General features: G+C 39.7%; 1 protein-coding gene and 1 long non-coding RNA gene across 2 annotated transcripts; one reads left to right on the plus strand and one right to left on the minus strand.

Annotated features, from left to right (window-relative positions):
- Positions 1 to 6,606: 6,606 nt before the first annotated feature.
- On the minus strand, positions 6,607 to 11,471 carry LOC149019319 (protein TRANSPORT INHIBITOR RESPONSE 1-like). Its single transcript, XM_089153350.1, has 3 exons — positions 10,715 to 11,471; positions 9,008 to 9,500; positions 6,607 to 8,897 (listed from the first exon to the last, which is right to left on the minus strand). Exons 1-3 carry the CDS (start codon positions 11,173 to 11,175, stop codon positions 8,100 to 8,102), a joined length of 1,752 nt encoding a protein of 583 aa, XP_089009476.1. The 5' UTR covers positions 11,176 to 11,471; the 3' UTR covers positions 6,607 to 8,099.
- An 8,189-nt stretch (positions 11,472 to 19,660) lies between these two features.
- LOC149019320 (uncharacterized) lies at positions 19,661 to 20,849 on the plus strand. The gene is made up of 2 exons (XR_016172720.1): positions 19,661 to 20,130; positions 20,530 to 20,849. It is a non-coding gene; the product is annotated as an uncharacterized LOC149019320 (long non-coding RNA).
- Positions 20,850 to 21,552: the final 703 nt, after the last annotated feature.

Here is a 21,552-nt window from a genome sequence, read left to right on the forward strand (position 1 = left end):
AATTATTGTTTTTACATACTTTGCTGGTTTCAGATAACTCATTTCAGTTTACACCTGTGAAGGGTCCAAGGACCACTGTTTTCTGTTGTTATTGTTTTTCCACCAACCAGGATTGGGATGGGCTACCCCAGGTCACAAGTCAAGGGGACCATGAGAAAGGGACAGAGTGGACAGGTGGCACAGGCTGATTGAGGGGCAGCCTGGGGGTGCCACACCCATGTATTGAGGTACAGGTCTGATTTGGGGCAGGGAATGTTGGTCTAGTTGTGAGGTAAGGATTGAAGGAGTCTGGAAGTCATTAGAAGAGTTTGTATAATGAGAGGTGAGAGGAGAAAAGAGGTAGGCCAAATATTGTGAGGGCTTTTGCAAGGTGGACTTGTAGGGGAGAGATCCTGCTCTTGGCCTCTCCGTTAGGTCATAAATGGTGTTTGATGCTGAATCAATATGGTTCCATTCCAGTTTACTGCTGTTATAACTGTAGATGTTCTTCTGTTTTGAATGAAGATTGATGAAGTTATCCCATTCATCTTAATCCTATTGTTGCTCTGTCTTTGCTGTGTGTTTGAGTACTGAGGGAAGTGAAAGTCTGGTGGCCTGGGATTTGGGAGCTTAATAAATTGGTATCATAGCAGTTTGATCCTAGGGGAATGGTAAGGAGCTGAATGGATAGCAGGGTAGAGGACTTGGAAACCATCATGAAGGACCTACAGGGCCAAATGTCAGCGATGGTTTCCATGTTAGGGTCCCGTGTGCAGCACATAGAGAGAGAGAGAAGAAGAGACCAGCCAGGAGTGCAGGGAGGAGTTGAGAAGTTACCTATTGAAGGAGAAGACCACTGAGGTAGACTTTCAGTCCTGAAGCTCACAGAGGAAAGAGGGCGTGGTCGGAGAGCAATCACGGGGATGAACTCAAAACACTAGGAGCAACTGGGAGAAGCAGAGTCCTGATGCGATGTTATTTCTTGACAACTTGAGATGCCAATGTTTACAGGGGAAGACCAAATTGAATGGGTCACAAGAGCGGAGCGATTCTTCGATTTACATGGATCGAATTGAGGGAGCAGGGCTGGGGTAAACATAATTTAGGGAGTTGCAGCAGCCGTTTGTGTCATGGAATAGGTTGAAAGAGGCCATGGTTTGAAGGATTTGCTCACCATAGACGAAGATGCCTTTGATAGCCCTCCAACAGGTTGGCACAACCACAAATTATAGAGAGAGGTTTGAGACACTCAGAGGGGCTGTTGGAGCTCGGACAAGGGAGCGGTGCTTATGGTTGGGTTACACAATGACCTAACAGCAGAAGTGTGGTTGTTTTGGCCAACTGTGTTGGGCCAGATTATGGACTTGGCCCAGTCCGTAGAAAAAAAATTGGGCCGTCAAGTACCCCAAGAAACCACCATGGGTGCAGCTCAACCTGTTAACCCAAATCCCTATCCAATGCTATAATTATCTTTGGCCCAACCAATGCAGCTGGACTAAGGATTAATTCGGGAGTCAATACAACTTAGGATACCAGCACAAACACGGTCCAACAGAACCCACAGCTGATTGGACCAATGCTTCAACCTCCAAAACTCCAGTAGGACCCTCCGCCACATCGAGACAAACCAGATCGAGGTGGCTTTCTGAGGACAAAATCAAAAGTATAATGGACTGGGAGATTTGTTTCAGATGCGTTGCCCCCTACTCCAAGTGCATCAATGCCCATTTCAAGTAACTTGGGGTGCTTCTGCTACACGAGGACAATGAACCAGGGGTTGCGGTGATGGCTTGGGAAGACAATGGAGGTATTGGGGATGTTGGGACTGAGCCTTTGACGGAAACAGAGCTATCGAGTACTTTGCTGGCAGGACTTGACTCGCCAAGAACTCTTAAGTTGAAAGGGACAATTTGCGGCAATGAAGTGGTCATTTTGGTTGACTGCGGTGTTACTCATAACTTCGTAGCCCAAGAATTGGTGGAACCCCTTGGTTTGACAATGCACAGGAAGAAATTCCAAGTGATTTTGGGTGACGTCAAGTGCATTAGGGGTAAAGCAGTGTGCCTTGAAGTTCCCATCACCATTGCTAGACCTTTGTGCAGAACCTCCCACCATTCTTTGCAGCTTCTGTATCATTTTAGGATTGAGTGGTTATCGACATAAGGAGAGATGAGGAGCAACTGACATCTTCAAACTATGAGTTCCGATTGGCACAGGGAGACGATGAAACTTTACGGTTCCTTGTTTCAAACGGATACAACCGTGAGGGTTTTGTGGAAATCAATCCAAGAGGGTGGTGAGGGGTATTGATTGCAGCCTCAGGCAGCAAACTTAGGTGGCAGAGAGACATGAGGAAGCAACGATGGTAGGGCTGCTATTTTAATTTTGAGCACTTGTTCGCCAAACCAATAGGGTTGCCACCTAGTAGATCTCATGACTGCTCCATACAGTTGGTGCAAAGATATTCAACATACATTTAATCCAACTACATACACCTAATGTAGGACATATTATTTGAAAAAGAAATGAAACTAGGGAAGAAAACTCCACCTTCCTTGAAGAACGGCTTGAAAATCACTTGATCCTTGTTGATACTTGTTGTAAATGGGATAAATAGAGTTTTAATGCTTTGTAGGGGAAGATTCAAGCAGTTTTCCGGCAAAAAATGTGGCCAAAAGTGCAAAAGAAGCAGCTGGGGAAGAAATGTGGTCGAGTGTAACTTTATGACACCAGGTACTTAAATGCTAATCTCCAACCGAGATCTGACTAGCCCGAGATCTCAGCTAAGATTTTGAATTCTTTGTGTTGCATAGGAGATCTTGACTCAAGGTTTCAGAATACCAAGATCTCAGCTGAGTTCTTGCTGAGATCTCACGAGACCTTGAACCATGATCTAGGAGTAGAGAATTTTGGTAATAGTTTAGAATATTTACACTGAAATCTGTAATAAACCAGTGAATAGAATAGATTTGGAACCCAGTATAATGACGAGAAAACAAACGGTAGCTAGAGGTAAAACACAAATTTACCAAGTCAGTTGGAATTCAGAAATTAGTTTATGTAGTGGTCAATCAATTCAACACTGGACAACTTCAGTAGTATCTTAAATCTCACAATCGATTTATCAAAGAAAGTTTAAAGCAGTAGCTTTAACGGAGGGGAGGGGGAAGTGGGGAAAACAGAATATGTCTCTAGATCAGTTACAAACTTGGATTTAGGAAGTCTACCTTGATCGTAGGTAAGGGTTCACCATTAAGGGTAAACATATAGTTTGCATCTTAAAGGATTTGAGTGGCTGGATTGATTAATCTGAAAAAAAGGTATAGCATAAACATTGGAGTAATACATCTAGGCTTCATATAGCAATGCTTCATTGGATCCAACACCACTTTACCTTAATCACAAATAAAGGTTTTCATGATCAAACAGAAGGGGTTTCTTCACAGCATGAAGAGCAGTAACCATGGCTTCCCATTAATCAATTTTTGTCCATAATTCTGGCTCCCGTTACATTAGCAAACTCAAAAATAGACTGAAGTACTAACAAGGAAAAGCCTGACCCATACCATAACTGACTAGTTATATAATTTGACTAGGAACTAACTCAGAATGTAGTCAAACTTGAAGTGTTAGATGCCTACCATTCTTAAGTGATAATGAAATTACTAAATAAAAAGATTTAAGAGTTGGATTAGGAAACCCATGGCCAACTCAACAACTGATGTTAATCCCACCAACTCAACAACTTCAAAAAAATAAGAAGTCCTATTAAGGGGAGTCCTGATCGCAATCTACCCATTTTTTAGGCCCATGGCTACAACATAAATTAAAAATAATAACAACAAATAAATTACATGAATTGGAAAAAAACCTACCAGTGGAACAAATGCCCAGCATCTATACATCTGGAATGAATCTGATCAACTCTCCCCAGCTTTGGAAAACCTAGACCATGGGTTTTGCAGTGACAAGTGGGAAATAATGTGACTTGCAACTTTAAACATTCTCAAGCAGAATCCTGCTTGCTTGTAGATTTCGGGATTCAACCTTCAAGGCGTGAAGCCTTCTTTTCGGAGAGCCATGGTGCACTAAGCTCGACCTCATCAAGAACAGCATCTTTTTAATGTCTATGATCTCTTGCAGAATGTTCTTGATGATTCCCTCCTCTTCTACTGTTTCAGCCGAATCCACTTTGATCTTTTCAACATAGACATCTACGGTTGAGTTTCTACCTTGGTTTCAGCCACCAAGATATAAATTCTATGAGACTGTTCATTTTTTCCATTGTCTTCATCTTCATTGGTGTCCATGTCCTAAAATGGATATAGATATAATCCAGGACTTGTATCATCTGGCTAACTCAAGCAATGACAAGTCACACGTTCACATGGGCCTCTTATCATCTGGCTTACTTCAGCAATGGTGAGTCACTTGCTGATGTTGTGCACAATTTTTGCTGTGTGTCCAAACTCTTGACAATGACAATATTCAGCTTTAAGAGTTGCTGCCTGTAGGTGCTTTCCCTTTGTTGTCATGGCATGTAGTAGTTGTAGTGGTTGTTTTAGGTGCTGGAAAATCTTCCCATTCACCCAGCTTACTCTGATGCCTGCCTTCATGATGAGTCTGTTAACCATTCTACATTAATAGCTGTGTCAAAACAGTTTTGAGACATTGGAAATGCCATTTGTCCAGTATGGTTTAGTTCGATCTCTGGTTCTAGTTCTGGTTCTCAATTGGAGGTTTATTCTCTTGTTGCTTCATCTTCAAAAGTTCAAAGCTGCCAAATTATCATCCCTTGGAGGTGGAGCTTAGAGGGGACCAGACTTCGCTCTTGTCCAAAAGCGGCTATGTAGTTGAATAGTTGTTTCAACTTTCAAGCTCGCTTCTGCTGTATTTGCATGTAGGACTTGGCATTTATAGCGCAGTGTCATTCTTTTTTTTTTTTAAGTATAAGTTTATTTTGAAGGAATACCATAAAACATGAATATTCTTTAACAGGTGAAGTTTTCAGGCTGTCATTTTTAGATTTGGTGATGAACGTTATAAAATTCCATTGCAATTCAAAGGAACCAAAGCACATCGATTTCTTGTTTGTTTTCTCTGTTTAGGTTACTATGTAAATGTTCCATTACTTCATGATTCTTTATTATTTAACAATGAAAATTTGCAGGTAGTCACACTCATTCGGTAATAGATTTTTCTTAAAAAGGAACCATGACACATTAGTTTCTCATTCAGTTTTTTTCTATTTTATATTTAAATAAAGATGCTATCCAAGTGTGTTCCATTTCTTCATCATTCATGCATGAATACTGTGGAATAGCAACATTAAATTTTTCATGTGATAACTTTCAGAACGTTTTCCAAATTCTGTTTGGTATAGAAGTGTACCTTAAAGTCTTGTCCATGGATGAAAGAGCAAAACAGCATTTCATTTAAGATGAATTATTGTCTGAATCTGCTCGTGCACGGGGAAATGTCAGAATTTTTTTTTTTAGTAAAAGCTGTTGGATCTGAATGACAACAAGATTCTTTCTTGGATTCCCTTTGCCTCTTTTGTGCTGGGTCCTGATTCTCATGTTTTTTAGTTACATGGACTACTTATAAGTGACATGAAAAGGATTCTTTACAGGTCTGCTTGCTTGATTCATTTGAAACGATTGTTTGAAAATTTGGAATTACATTTTAAGAAATGCATTATAAGTTGTTTATTTTTCTTTGTGGGTTAAGGAAATGCATTATATTAAAAGTTTGGGTGTGTAAATACCAAAATAATTGAATAACAGATTCTTGTAATAATATATTTTCTCTGGTTGAAATAAACATTGCCTCTCCAAATACCAGAGAATTCCAGATTCCAAAACTTGGGGAGCTTCTCTCAAACAAGCTTCATAGCTTCACAATCTCGTGCTTCAATTCTCGCCCATTTTTCTCATTGGAATGCTGTGATCAGATCATATAAATCCTGTATCACTGCAATCTTGAATCATATCTCTACAAACTGAATAGGGTATGAAGTTATCTTAGGGATTGATATCAGATCATTAGAATCAGCAATTTGGATTGAAATCAATAGAGGGTGACACCAGTTCTGGGTGATTCCATATTGGTAAATCACTATAGATCAAGTGTAAAGTTAGAAAGAAGAAAAAAATGAAATAGTTAGCGACCGCAGCTCAGGGAGTCCTTTCTTCCGTGATGAACTGTTGGCACCAGTTTTACATTTTGTCTCTATGTAGGTAGAGAAGCATATTGATAGATTTACCAGTGGGAAAATCCATTGGGAATGTACATGTCTCATTGCAGAATTAGCCTCTGCAGAAAAGCCTATGGAACAAGATGATACGTTACAGTATGGCTGATATAGAGGTTTTTCAGTACAGAATGAATAATGCTTTGGGACCCAAAGAGAACCTCATGGTTAAAAATATGAATAGATTAATAAGGGTTCTGCAAAAGTTAAGTACTAAAATTTGGAGTTATCTACCTTGCGAGGTGGGTTGACCAGCATGAACAAGGCTAGTTCTTTGTGGTTTTTAGACTTCATCAAGTCTTTTATGGTTGTCGCATTGCAGCTTCTCTGACTGATCCAAATATATACAAACCAACATGGTAAATGCAATTTTATCCCTGTTTGAAAAGGACCCATGAGTGCTTAAGAGCTTTTGGCTGCTTCTTCTTGTATTATATTGTTGTATCTTTGTCTTTGTTTTGGCTTTCCTTCACTTTTGTTTTGGCAATAAACAGTTGTTGATTTCTATTTAAAAATTAGTGGAAGATGAAATTTTCATTCAGTTTCTTCAGCGTCTTTGCATCATTTGTTGCACTATTGTTTCTGTCGAGCACAAATGACAAATATCACAGGCTTTTAAGTTTTGTTTTGAAGCATGCAATGTCGATCTCCATAATCTCTTTTTGCTGGCCGTTGATCAAGTGCGTAATCAGTTTATTTCCTCTGGTCATCGTAATTAGAAGATATCTGAAAAGGAAGATGGTTTAGTTCCATAACTCTTGCAAGAATTTCCATTAATGATAGCATCCCAGAAATAAATGTTCTCGAAACCTCAGAGATGTGGCGAGCACCAGTTTATGTGATTCCTGTGGAACTGCTTCACCTCTGCTCTAAATATAAACGCTTCGTTGGTCCAAAATCATTCGATATGGCATACAAATTTACGCATTCAAACAATCGCTATGTAAGAATTAAAGCGTCAAGAAGTTGCCAGAGAAGCCTTTCAAGAAAGAAGACACCAAAGAGCAAGGAGAGAAAAGAGAACCATGCCATTCCAGATGATTGTTTTAAGACTTGAATCCCCCAGGTAAACAAGTGCAAATAAAATTCATACATATATACATAATGACCTGGTTCTCAATCCGAAGCTCCCAATTAGCAGTGCTATCCAAGGATGATTTTTCTGAGCTTTTTAAAAGCCTATCAAGAGAACATTTTTCATGAAAACAAGACTTCTGAGAACTTTAATATCAACAACAAAACTGGGGCATAGCCAAAATCAATTGACTCAGGAAATAACAAAAACCAAGAAATCATAGAACAATAAATCATTTGGTACAAAAGTTTAGTTCATTTTCTCATTATCTAAACTTATTTATCTGAAAATAAAACATCCGAATCTATGTGTTAGATTAAATTCCTACAATGGAAAATAGGAAATGCAATGCCTTTGCAGAAATATCCGCATGTACACAGACAGAGTTCATGCAAAGGCTGAGAATCTGCTTACTTTCTCTTGCAAAGACGCTTTAACAAGTACTGATCTCTTTATTACCCAGTAATCTTGAGTCAATTTCTTCTTGTCCTGCTCCAGAGTCCATACAAGTAATAAAGTAAATCCGTCTAACAAGGCAACCCACGCTCTATTTACCTCTTCAATGACCCTTTTCCATCTTAACTATCCAATATTCCATCATTGATGTATACCCCCTTTAGTAACTCTTAACGTTCTTCACCATCCCCAACATTCCGTCTGCACAGTCATGTTAAGTTTCACAACTAAACAGATAATGAAGAATGCAAAATGCAACTTTTACCTAGAACTCCACGTCCCAGATGCAAAACCCACCACAGAATGATGGATCAACCAATTCAGTGAATGGATTAGCTATGAAAGCCTCATAGCAGAGTTCTCATCCATTGTCCAAACAAAGCTTGGCTTATCCAATCTAGGCCCAGAAACCGTTCTATAAACATAGAGCCTTTCAACATTACAATGATCTGGTGTAGAGTCTGGTGGTTCATTCTCATCCATAACCTCCACATTAAGCCTCCTCATCTTCTGACCCAACAGCTTACATGCTTCAAAGCTAACAGCACATGAAGACATCCAAAGGGATCGCATTGTCTCCAGCTTTGATGCATTGGCTAACAGGGCCTTACCACCAAAGGGGCAGTCACGGATCTCCAGCTTCCTAAGGCTCTTACACCCAGACAGTACATGATGGAGGCCCAAGTCACTGTCCCCAGCAAAGGCCACCGACAGCATTTCAAGCCTCTTGGCATGAGTCCCAATGTGTTCAAATACTCGATCTGTCAGGAGACCAGAGAGGGAAAGGCGCCGGAGATCCTTGCAGTGTTCCACTATAGCACCAAAGCCCGCATCAAGTGGTTCTTGAGTAATGTAATCAGGAATCTGAGGCTCAAGGATACACAATCGGAAGCGGATCATGTTGGGGCGGTTTCTGGCAATGGTAAATAAGGCAGCATTGGACATTTGGCGACAGAAGTAAAGCACTGAATTGAACTTGGGACAACCCTCTGAAACAGAGACAAGGCCCTGTTCTGTCAGTGCAACATTCTGCACTGCACTAAATGGGGCTGAAGGAAATACTCTCAGTTCCTGCAATTCCTTGCAAGATGCTGCAAGAGCGTAAAGACCACTGTCTTCAATGTAATCCAGCACCTGTAATTTTGTAGTCCATCAGGTGAAAACTGAAATAGGTGTGCAACCTCAAACTTTAAAAGTTAACAACAGAATGCCAATTAGCTTACACAGAATTAACCAGAACATACCCATAACCGCTGCAGATTGTGACACTGGCTAACAAGCTTGATGATATCCGGGCTTCGGATGGTAGCATAGCTCAGATTCAATGATGTGAGTCCAGCACAAACGGAGTAGAGAGCTGGGAGATAAGCAGGAAGCACTTCCCAGAATCCAGACAGGCTTCTAAGCTCCTTGCAGCTTGCAAAGGCACTAGCAAGCTTTGAGTAGAGTTCAGGACGGACCTCAGCAGAGAAGACCCCCGTACCCAGATCAACCAGCTGGGGGGCACGGCGGAGGAGGTTGGGGAGCTTTTCAAGGGGCACAGCTTGGTTTAGCCGTAGGGTCCTGAGGTTGGTGCACCTTCCTACCAGGCGTTCAAGTGCAGAGAAGCTCACCTCCCCTTCAAGGCATGCAAAATTAAGGGAAACTAGCGAAGTACATGACTCTGGGAAACGGCTAAGCCAATTTCCCCTTGCATCATTCACTTCACTCTCCCGCAAGTCTAACTCTTTCAGGTTTCTGTATTCACAAAAGGGACAAAAGGAAACAACATTAAGACCGATATTGGGAAGATTGAACAGCTTAGCAGCTGTAGCTAAGGGATTAAAAAATAAAAATAAATAAATAAAAAAACATATAAAAATTGAAACTTAACAGCAGCAGGACAAGTTTCCTGACCAAATCCAACTTACCATGAATTCTTTCTGGGGGGTCAAAAACTTACCATGAAATTTGAGTACTATATCTTTTTAGTTCTTTTTATTTATTTATTTAAAAAAATGGAAATCCGAACTAACTCAGGAAAGCAACATCAAGAATTGGAATGCTTAACTTGGCTATCATATTAAGACATATACAGAACCTAGTCCAGCATTAGCAAAAAGAATTAGAGGGAGGGTATTATTTTGCGAAGCACAAAACCTGAACTATACTAATTGGAAAATGGGATGGAAGTCAGGGGACTACAATGCTGCGCGATGAAATTTGACCGTGTAATCGAAGTATTAATGCTACGGCGTATGCTTTCCGCACTTACCCATTGATGTGTCCATAAAACACCCAGAAGAGCGAAATAAACAGAAAGCTTTACACATATAAAGGAAAAAGAAAAAAGGAATACAGGAAGAAGAAGGAACCCACATTGTCGAAAGAGCAACCACTGAAATCAGGAAAGAAACCAACATCTAAAAGCCAAAACAAAAGTAGAAAGCAACCAATGGATACTGACTAGATTTTTTATATAAGCCATTCGAGCAATCGATTACACTCCAGATCTAGAGAAGAAAAAAAGGAAGGGGGGGGGGGGGGGGAAGAAAAACCCCAATCATCTTTTACTACAGTTCCAGAACCATGGATTCCTAATCTACATGCCAAATACACGAATCAGAACCCACAAAGCAAATAAACTTCATACCATTCAAGAAATGAAGCCATAGCCAAGAAGAAACGACGACTAAAATCCATCTCAACTACAGACGGGATCCACTTCAACCCAAAAAAGAAAATCATTAGAATCAAACAATTTGGGACTCTCAACTGAAGAAAGGAAGAAAAAAGGGACAAGCGGGAAATATTAAATCTTCCACGCATTTTTTGTTAATAAGCACAAGAACCAACTGAGAAACTAGGGCTTCGATTTCAACAGAGCTGGGAGAAAGAACTCGGCTACCAAAATCACCCAAAAAAATAAAATAAACAAGAGACCTTATAGTGAGAGAAATATGAAAGAAGACCTGCAATTGGCAGCAATGGAGGCAAGTCCATCGGTAGTGAAACCTTCGCAGGACGAGAGAACCAAAACCTTGAAGTTCTTAAAAGAATGAGCAATCAGATCCAAGGTATCGTCAGTCACCACCATACGTTTCAATCTCAACTCCTCCAACCAAGGATAGGCCTCAGGTTGAGCCATGGCCGTAACCCAAGGATACACATAACCTCCCCATCCTTGTGGCACCAGATTGAAATCAGCAAAATGAGGTTTCCCTTTCAGCGACAAAGATCGGAGCTCCGGAAATCGTCTGATTGTAATCGCAGGACTAACCGAATAACAGTTGCCGATGAAGATCCGATGCCGGCACCACCGTTCGATCTCATACCAAGACTTGCAAACAAGAGAAATGGCATTTCGATCCTTCTCGGAATCAACGAAGGAGAAAACATGCTCAAGCACCTCTTCAGGAAACAAATACGCCATTGACACCTCGTTCACAGATTGCTTACCAAAACTCAAATCCACAAGATTCTTCACCTTCAGGCTTCAGTAACAACCTTCTACTTCCACCATCAAACACAGAACTAGATCTGAGAAGTCATTAAAGAACAAATGTCTCAAAACTCACCTCAAGATTATCTCAAAACTAAAACTCCAGGTAGAACAACTGAAAACTTAGGGTTTTAGTTTCTCGGCGAACATAAAAACAGAGATCGGAAAATCCACCACCGAGTTCAGATATATAAGCTCAGCTGTGAGAGAGAGAGAGAGAGAGAGAGAGAGAGAGAAATGGAGAAGAGACAGGGACTCTCTGATGGGGTTAAATATTTAACCAGGGTTAATATAGTCCAGGTGGTATCACGGACGGTTAAGAATCTCTGATGTATCTTGAGGTGTTATAATAGCCGTTCGATCTACGGTGCGATCTGCAGTGAAAGAGCGTCCTTATCCGGTTGCGAAGAAGCGCAGCCGCAAAAAGTAAAAGCAAGAAGACGTATAAATGTATTCTTATACGTATATCTTTGAACCAGGTTAGACCGGTTTTCCAGAACTTGATAATATCGACAACCCATATCGGGAATTCCCAATTTCTAGGCCAGTAAACGACGATCCCATGCAGCAGAAGGAACTTTTAAGTGGGACCAGCTGATGCTTTTCATTTGATTCCGATCGGACGGATAACGTGAAGTAGAAGCTCTATAATACGGTACTCAAGTGGGTTAATTAAAGTTACTTGTGTTTGGTTCACGTAAGCACGGTAGGGTGAACGACTGGGGAAGTACAGAAGTACGATATTCACTCAACCCCCTCGTAATTCCCAGACCACAACGGGAACAGCTCTGATTGACCGAATTATTGATTCTTCAGTTGAAATGACAGATATGACCTCAGACGACTTCGTATGAAGCATGGACTATAGGGGTATTTTAGGAATATGAATGTTAAACAGAGGACATGGATTGATGGGGTAGACAGTATGGATTGACGGATCTGTCGTTTTATGTCTAAAAGCGAAAGATTTGGACTTGAAAGGTGTAGATGAGAGAAGGCCTGCACAAGAAAGTATCTTGACCGTTGAAAGGAATATTGGGTCTGCACCAATGGCGAGCGAGCAATAAAAGGGTTTTACAGTAGGGGTATTTATGTCATTTTAGTTGATGACTTGCAAATAAGCAAATTACAACGTAACTCTCACATGCAAGACCACAGATCAAGGAATCGGCCGAACTCCTGGCAGATAAACCGATTTTTAAATTCTCGAATTGGACCCCACTGATTTTTATCTGATTTTTTAAAAAAATATTTTTGGGGCCAAAATTGACGGTCAACTCTTCAAACAACATGGAAGATAATACTTTGATGCAACGGTTGAGGATTTTTTGTTTGCTGCTTAGTGGCATTTTCGTATAGTTTTTCAAAGGCCAAGCGTGGTATCTTCGAGATATAATGGCTCATGGTTGTAATCTTTTCTGTCCTTATCAAGTTTGGTAGATCTCAAAAATGTCACATATCATCTTCTAAGAATCGCATGGATAACAAAAAAGACCACAATTGCTACAAGCTCCGAGTATACAGGTAAGTAGTCTTGAAAAAGGATGAAGGATAAATTGGTCATTTTCACGTGACATAGCAAAGGGCAAGGGACAAAATATTTGTTTTTTTGAATTCATTTTTCATGTGCCTTGTAAATGATGGATGTTGGAAATGGTATGCTTTCTATAAGATCGTAACAAAATCATAATCTAATAAATTACACCGTAGTGACTAACACTTTTGAGTGAAGAAGTTGTAGAATCAAACTCTCTGACTAAGAAGGCTCGCCCTAATAATGTTTGTCGGGGAATGCTAGGGTAAAAGTATTTATATCAAAATATATTTTTCAATACGTGACCAAATACGTAAGTCATGATGAATTGGCACACCTAAATCTTAGTATTCAACCCCAACTCCTCAGCAAAATTTTAAAAAAGGAAAATGTAGCCATGTTCATACATTAAACATTAAAACACATCGTGTAAATGAAATTAATTAATAAATAAATGACACACGCGTGGTGTTCCGGGATTCTCTCGTTCCCACACGAGGGGAGAGGAGCAGAGTAGGGAGGTGTGATTCAGATTGTAGTTACAACTAACAAATACAATTGAAAATTTGAACTGGAGAAGAGAAGGGGTGGGTGGGTGAAGTGATTCATCAGCCGCCCACGACTTATTAAATGCATCTTTCTCTGCCACGAAATATTTAATACAATTGGAAAGAATGATTAGTGCCGTGTTTAACTCGGAATTAATTACTTTCTTGTTTGGTTAATCAGAAAGAGAGAGAGAGAGAGAGAGAGAAAGTGTTGTTGTGTGGTTAAATGAGTTTTGACTATCAATCCCATCATCTCAACCAATCGCATCCCATCATGCACTGAAAGCGCAGATTTCTCAGTATCTTTTAATCAAAAGTTGCTGTCTTCTCTCTCTCTCTCTCTTCCATTACTTTTTTGTTTAGTTAAGGAGAGTTCCATCAAACTCCTGCCTCCTCTCATCGTCATCTGCTACTTTGTTAGGTTTAATTAGTTGTGATTATCAAAAGTCATTAATTTACACATTCCCCCCTTTTCTCTCTCTATCTCTGTCTCTTTCGCTCTCTGAGTCAAATAAAGGCGAGAGAGAAAGAAACAAAAGGGCTTTAGCATATTCTCAGGAAAGTTAATTACACGTTCAAAACAAGTAAATAAATAAATTCATAAGTTTGATGGGTTCTATCCGTAAGCTCCAAGTCAATCGGGTGAAACCAAATAAGTCTTCAAATTCGAATTGGAAGCCACCTCCAATTTGAAAGTTCATCAAAGGACAGGTCAGGTTCAGGAGAAAATACGTAGTTGAAAAGAAATGCAAAATAAAATAGTTGTAAATCAAATTTGAACCGATAAAAGAAACCAAAGAATACAACTATGAACCGTAAGATCAAACCAAAACCAAATCGGATCGAACCGTTGGAACAGCTAGCTAACCACATGTGACCAAACAAGGTAGCTTTCTCTTAGAAAGCGGTGACTCTACCGTTAACTGGATGACATCAACGCATTACACGTGTCGTCATATGGTACTGACAAGTGGTCCACTTTTGGGTTGGGGCTCCATCATGGAAGTTGACTGATGAGTCCGCGAGTGACGCGTCGGTGAAGCGTGGAGATGGGAGGCTGGACCACACTCGGACTCGCCTAACGAAACTGCTCCCACCCGTTTCGATGTTTCGAAGTTTTTAGCGAAATTACTCAATTACCCCAATCCCTAACTACGTCCACGTCATTGGCTCTGGCTTTTTTATCCTGTTGGATGTGATAATCTTTGACTAGTCGTAATAATCCAACGGATAGGAAAAGCTGGATATGGGCGGTCCTGCGACGAAGGTTATATGGTGGAATGCAGGAGATAAAAACCTCTATTGTGTGGATACGATACTTTACTTGATTGAGGTGTTGGGGTTTGTGCCCTTCTCACTGTCTTTTCCCTCGTTATCCGCATAAACAGTATTATACAAATGGTGGGGCCAGGGTGAAAGAGAATGTGAACCGGATGAACAAGGTGACAGCTGGCACCACAGGGATTCCTGAGATTCCTTTGTATGCGAATGCGACCAAGGCCAAGAGGGGAGGGCTGACGTGACTTAATTATTATACGGTTCGGTCGGGTTGAACCGATCTTGGTCTGGGTGAACCAGGTCAATTCAAAGCTGTTATGGTAATGATTCTCTCTTGTGCATCTCTTGGAGAGGGCTTCTCCAGTGTTCATCTTGGAGGAGCGTGCTCTCTTCATATTTCTCTACTATATAATAAATAAGAATCACTTCAAAATGCTAATAAAATCATTCGGAGATAAAATCTTAATAGATCCCCTCGTGGGTCCCAACTATTTTCTATCAATATGGTGAAAAATGTGAGGAAGCACATAACTTGATTTACCTTGACAAAAAAAAAAAAAAAAAAATCCCAACTCTCATGAGAGTTCTAAACTCTCCATGATGACAAAGAGAGGAAATTGCACTTCAAGCAGTTAAACTAGATGATTTGGAAACGTTCTAAGATTTATCTTAGATTTAATTGAGTAAATCACATGTTCGCATTATTAGGATCTAGATGGAACCGTCGTCGAAATTGCCCTTCTTCTGTCTTTTCGAATAGTCAAATATGATGACTCAAGAGATTCTCTCTTCACCATATCTTCATTGGATTAAGTTATATGTCTCTATCTTGATAAAAATAGCTATCATTGTATCAAGTCGAACATGGTAAGTAAGAATTTAAAGGAATCCTATGCATTCATTTCCACAAAATTTGACAATTGATTCTACCCATAGACATGAAACTTGTAGCTTCTATTTGTCCAACTTAGACTAGGAGATTAATACATATATAGGAAGTATACATCGATTACCGACTTAACTAAAGTTTGCTTCTCATGTCAAAAAAGGGTTTAGGAATATTTTGACCAATGGCTTCATTTATATGTCCACTAGTGTTTTCAACTAAGCTTTGTTAGCTTTATTAGTTTGAAAGATTTCTTTTCCTTCCTTCCTTTTTCGAATAAAACCAAATGCAGAGTCTTGAAAGATTGCTTGATGGTACAATAAAATTTTAGCTAATCCTATTAGTTTTTGCACATGCATTAGGCTTGAGAATTCGATGATCCATATCTGGCTCGATTAGAAGTCCAGATCTTTTAAATTGACAAGCAGAGGTCTATGCTTGTCTCACACCTCTCAATCACATCTTAAGAAGGGGACTCCCACGAGCCCTGTCTATAGTTCGTTTTATCAGAACTTAGAGGTAAACCCCTTTCTAATCTGTGGTGGAGAGGTGTAACAAGAGTACAAACGTCAACCCTGACAGCTAGAAGATCCAGAGTTCTTGATCGAATACAATCTGAGTTCAAGACAGATCAATGATGGGATATTTTGCTCCTAAATCAAGGCTAAGGTCGAGGAGTTAGACTCACTTATTTTGTGAATGTAAAAAAATTCTTTACGCGTATCCTTTACTCGTTTAATTACTATTTCAACATATGATCGAGACACACGTGTAGTGTGGTGATTGGTGGTGGATTTATTCATTGTTGAGTCCACATCCAATGCAGGACCACCACTAGATACAATTATACGAATGAAAGGATCCAATGAGAAGGGAAAGTGAACAAACCAAACCATATAAATTGCTATCAATTAAGCCAAAATGTAGATTTAAAGTACGTGTGTGACATGGATGGAAAGCTAAATTAAGATTTAAATAAAAGCCCATGGGAGGGCCCAGCTTTTTATTATCAATAAATGGGCTTTCATTATGTGTAGATTAGGTAGGTCATTAGGTTTCTTTGCTTTTCTAGAGATAAAGAAAAAAAGTGAGTCTTTCTCACTAAGTGTTGGTGAGAGAAAGTGACTTCATTTTCAAAAGGTGCTTTTCATGAAGAAGCAACTTTTCCCCATTCCTGATTCCTTCCCCCCACCGGAACCCCTGAGAAAGAAAATTGATTCTGTCTTTTGCTTCTTCCTTGGCCTATTTGCTGTTTGGATTCTAAAATTTTGGTCCCCTTTCACTTCATGGTATGGTATCCGTATTAGAATTGATTAATACTTTTATTCACATTCACGTAGATACGGGTGGGGATAACTACTCTTCACTTTTCATGATTGGGACCATGGATTCAACGATTCAAGTCGTATGGTTTCCTAAGATTTACGCCAATCTTAATCGATTCTCAATCAGTTTCAGTCGAGTCGAAATAGAAGAATCCGATTCGGATCAAAACTCCTAATTGATTCAAGGAAAAGATCAAATGTTGGAAACTTGGAGAAGCAAAGAATAATAAAACCCTAATTTACATAGCTTGTGAAGAATAAGTAGTTCATTATTAGATATAGCATAATGTGGTACCAAGATGATGGGATAGTTTGGTAAGGGTTAGGTATTTTCTTCTTCTAGATATAAGTGCCTAATCATGGAAGAGGATTTTAAATGGGCCTGGCTGGCAGTTTTGGACTTTTAATACTTGCATGCTGTTTGTGGGCCCACTTCCAATGATAGATTTGTTAGAGCTTAAACGTGTATGAGTTTATGTTCTAATTTCATTTGTAAGTACATGCATGATGGGCTGGTGAAGATATAAAGGTCTTGGAGATTAGGTACTTTCACTATTTTGGTTATGACAGTTAGGGTTTCAAATTTTTTCTAGAGGGTTTATTATTTTGTCTATAGCCAAAACAACCATATGATATAATTACCCAAACTTTTTTCCCCCTTAATAATACTAGTTGATTTGTTAGGTACTTAACTATAATCATTTTTTCTCTTTGGAGAAAAATAAAAATATCTAAATCATACAAATAAAGCGCTCTGTTCATTCTTGCGCGTGATGAAAGAATCGACAAGATATCTACTTTTCATCCAAAGTCAGTGTATAGTTTCACTATATATCTGCAGTGCTTACTGATTTGTAGATTTCTTTAATGATTTGTTTACTTTGACGATGCATCTATACTGAATCTGTTTTTCTATCGTTATTGATTTGATGTATAAGACATTATATAATTTTACAACTTATATCACGTTTCATATTTGATCGTATATCAGTTATTCTTTTTTGAGACCGGTTTAAAACCTTAAATTGGTGGGGACCAAATAAACCGGACCGATTGACACATCTGACGACAAACCTTCTTGATACCGCGAAAGGAAGAATTTACTATTTTAGCCTCGAATGTGCCAAAATTTTATATGATATGAAGAAGGTACCTAATTTTTTTCTTTGGGGTACAGAGAAGCTACCAAGACTAGGCGTGTATAATGCAAAGGTGGTCCAAAGTCCCAATATTGTCAGCATTCAGGAATCAAGCATGAATTGGTTGGTCCATGCATTTTCTTTTATGAAAAGAAAACCAGAAATTTAAACCGAGTGGAGGGAACCAGAACATACAGATTTCTTCTATTCATTTTGTAGTTTTTTGTAGGGGACCATAGAGTGGAGAGACAGTAGGAATTTCTCAGTTGGAAGAGGTCCATTGAGGACCATAATCCACTAAGCTTCTCTTCTTCTTTCATTTTCTATCTTGTTATCTATTGCAGAGAACTCCATTTGTGGAGTGTGGCTGTTTCAGACTGATAACAACCTCTCAAGGCAACTTGCTAAATGGTCGAATTGGACCGATACTAAATTTCGGCTCTGTACCGTTTTCAAATCGGTTCGAGATGAGTGTGGATCATCTCCCTTGACGGGGAGCACTCTGTGCTCTCCCAACGGCCTTACTACCACAAATTATGTGAGGCCTACAACCCAAAAAAAAAAAAAAAAAAAAAACTTCATCACCCTAACCCTATGGGTCCCCCTGTAATTTGTGGTCAACAGCCATTGGGGAGCGCTCTACGCTCCCCATCGGGGGGCACGATCTGGACTTGTTCGAGATCGGGCCTTATTGGACTTCTCTAGTTCGATCTCCTCTTATTTACAGGATGACCTGACCTGAGCCCAATGATAACAGTCTTAATTGGGTTGGGCAGAGCTGCTGCTTCATCCGAGCCCAACTGATTATACTGGGCCGCAAGGATAAGCCCATACATTCCCAAACTGGGCTTCTGGGCCTCTTCAAGGGGTGCCCAATGAGCTCTGAGTTTGCCATGTGAATTATACTGATCTGATGATCAATATTGATTGGGATGACCTCAAGTAACACTTTTAATGATAAAGGGACAGGATCTTGAGCCCTCACGTTTACATTTCTGTAACCCATATTAGGGCGGGACCCACGTAGGGTTCGGTAAAGTCTCACTTTTGATTCATTTCATCGGCACTCAGAGGTGGACCCCAGCCTTAATGTGTGGTAAAGAAGTACGAGGAGAGAACATATATATCTCTATCTGTCCAAACTGCACAGGATGTTGTGGTTCCAAAGAGATCCTGATTCAGGAGTGTGGATCATCTCCCCTGACGGGAAGCATTCTGTGTTTTCCCAACGGCTTTAACAACCACAAACTATGTGGGACCCACAAGTAAAAAATAATAAAATATTAAAAAGAAAAAACTACCCTAATCTAGTGGGCTCTCTTGTAATTTCTGGTCAATAGCTGTCAGGGAGCATAGAGTGCAAATTGTCGTGGGAGACGATCCGAACTCCTGATTCAGCAGGCTTGTAAGGTACAGAAATGGATCTTGTAAGTGGAGTGGTTTGAAATATTTGCTTAAATTTATGGCACTCAAAGCCCAAACCAGGAAAATGAAGTAAACGGGTAAAGGCCCAAGCCAATCAATCCCATATAACAGAGTACTAGTTTTTCAATGTCTTCTCATGAAAGTATTTCTGTAGTTGACTGGTGAAAGGATTTAAACTTCAGCTAGAGCCTAGAGGTAGTTCGAGTAACAGGAATTGATGGGAAAACAGCAATAACCGAGCAATTTTCTAACAAGTTTATTGGGATCCCAAGGTAAAGCCTTTGTGATTTACAGGTAAGGAGGAAGGTATATGCATGAGGTTTAGAAAGCTCGGAGAGATGGAGTAGGTGTGCACGAGTTGGTAGTTAAAAGTAGTTGCTAGAAAGCATTTTGGCAGTTGACCGACCGTTGTATGTGAAGATGACACACACTAGTTCCAACTCTGGTGTGTTTCATGCACAACCAAGGCTGCTATATAAGAAACGAGTCCAGATACTCTTCGTCTCCCTTTATAAGAATTTCTTCATCTCTGTGCACTTGGGTTGTATTTGTTCACCATTGTTCTCTGTTGTGCTGGTGGTGGTGGTGGTGGTTGAAGCTTCCGCTTGTGAAAGCTTTCTCAGCGAGGAATGGGACCTGGAGGACCAGGAGGACCTGGCGGTCCGCCGGGACCTGGAGGACCTCCAGGACCTGGTTTGTGGCCTGGACCGGATGGTTTCTTTGGTGGGTTTGGAAACTTCATATCATCTTGGTGAGTATTAATTAACATATACTCGTTTTGAGTTTGGATCCTTTACCGGTTAAGGTAGCAGAGGTCTATCAATCCTCTCCTCATGCATCTTCGTTACATGTTAGGAGAGGAGTCCATGCGGGGCCCACTAGGGTCCCACCTACAATTTATTTTGTGAGCGCTCAGGGTAGACCTCATTCCTATTATAATGACAGACCTCTCGCTCTTTCCTGGGATTCACATCCGATCCTCTGTAATTCCTTTCCCTACAATTCCCTGTAATTCCCTCATAGGATTGTGCCATGTGACATTTAAGTAATCCAATGGTTATCCTTCTCCATTTTTCCTCTATAATTCGATATAATAGGGTTATTTATTTATTTTGTATTTTAATAATTGGGTTATTGGGTGATTGTGCAGCTTTAACATCTTATGCTGTTGTTGGTTGCTGAAAGACTGCTTTGGAGGAGGACCTTCACCTCCAGGACCTCCAGGACCCCCTGGCCCACCGGGTCCTGGTGGGCCACCTCCTTAGTGATGGGCATGTTCTATTCCCTTGGGTTGTTGTGAGATGAAATTTGGCTTTACATTTATATGAGTGTAACCAACTCCTAATTTAATGTATTATGAAGGAGGCTCTTCGTCTTCTGTTTTGCTTTATTTTTGTTTCAGATAAAAATTTGGGGGATTATTATTGCCCCCTTATATTATAGTTTAATTACTAATCAAATTCTGTAAAATTACTATTGCCACCTTCATTTCTAGCGGTGATAAAATTTAGGTGTAAAATTTGTCCATTTTGCTATAATTAAGAAGTCGAAAGATGAAGTTACATTAATTTAGAAAAAATTATATGAAATACTAAATTTGCCATTATATTTTATTCATTTCGGATTTCAAAGAGTCGGGATCCCAATGAGTTGACATAAAAGGTAAATAAGTAATGACAAAAATAAATGTTATTTTAGGGTTTTTGAAAATATAAAGATGACATGCCGTCACTTAACAAACGGAGCTTAATGATTCGTGGCATCAATACATTTAGGCAAAGTCTTAGGTTAGGATAGTAATTTCAAAACAAATACAAAGGGTAAGAAAATAATTAAGTTATAATACAAGGAGCATCGATAACTTCCCTAAAAGTCTTTATTCATGTTGCGCGGCTTTTGTGGGGTCAACTTCTCTTCCAAGTTTTCTATCCTTTTTTTCATATATTTAAACTGATATATAGAATAATCTACAAAATTATTTAAAGTAATGCTAATCGAAGGAAGTGAATTACTAGTGTGTGGTGTGTGATCATAGTCCATAGAGATACAAGTAATGCTCTTGTTCATTTCGAAAGGACTTAAAGGTTTATAGATGGAAGGACCATGACCTTTCTTTGCATGTTGTCAACCCCTTTGTCCAATTGTTACATTGAAAAGGTAGGTTAACAATGAC

The sequence above is a fragment of the Hakea prostrata genome, chromosome 4 (assembly GCF_041222555.1).
Source record: "Hakea prostrata isolate BN-2017 chromosome 4, UWA_Hpros_2, whole genome shotgun sequence".
Classification (NCBI taxonomy): Eukaryota; Viridiplantae; Streptophyta; class Magnoliopsida; order Proteales; family Proteaceae; genus Hakea; species Hakea prostrata.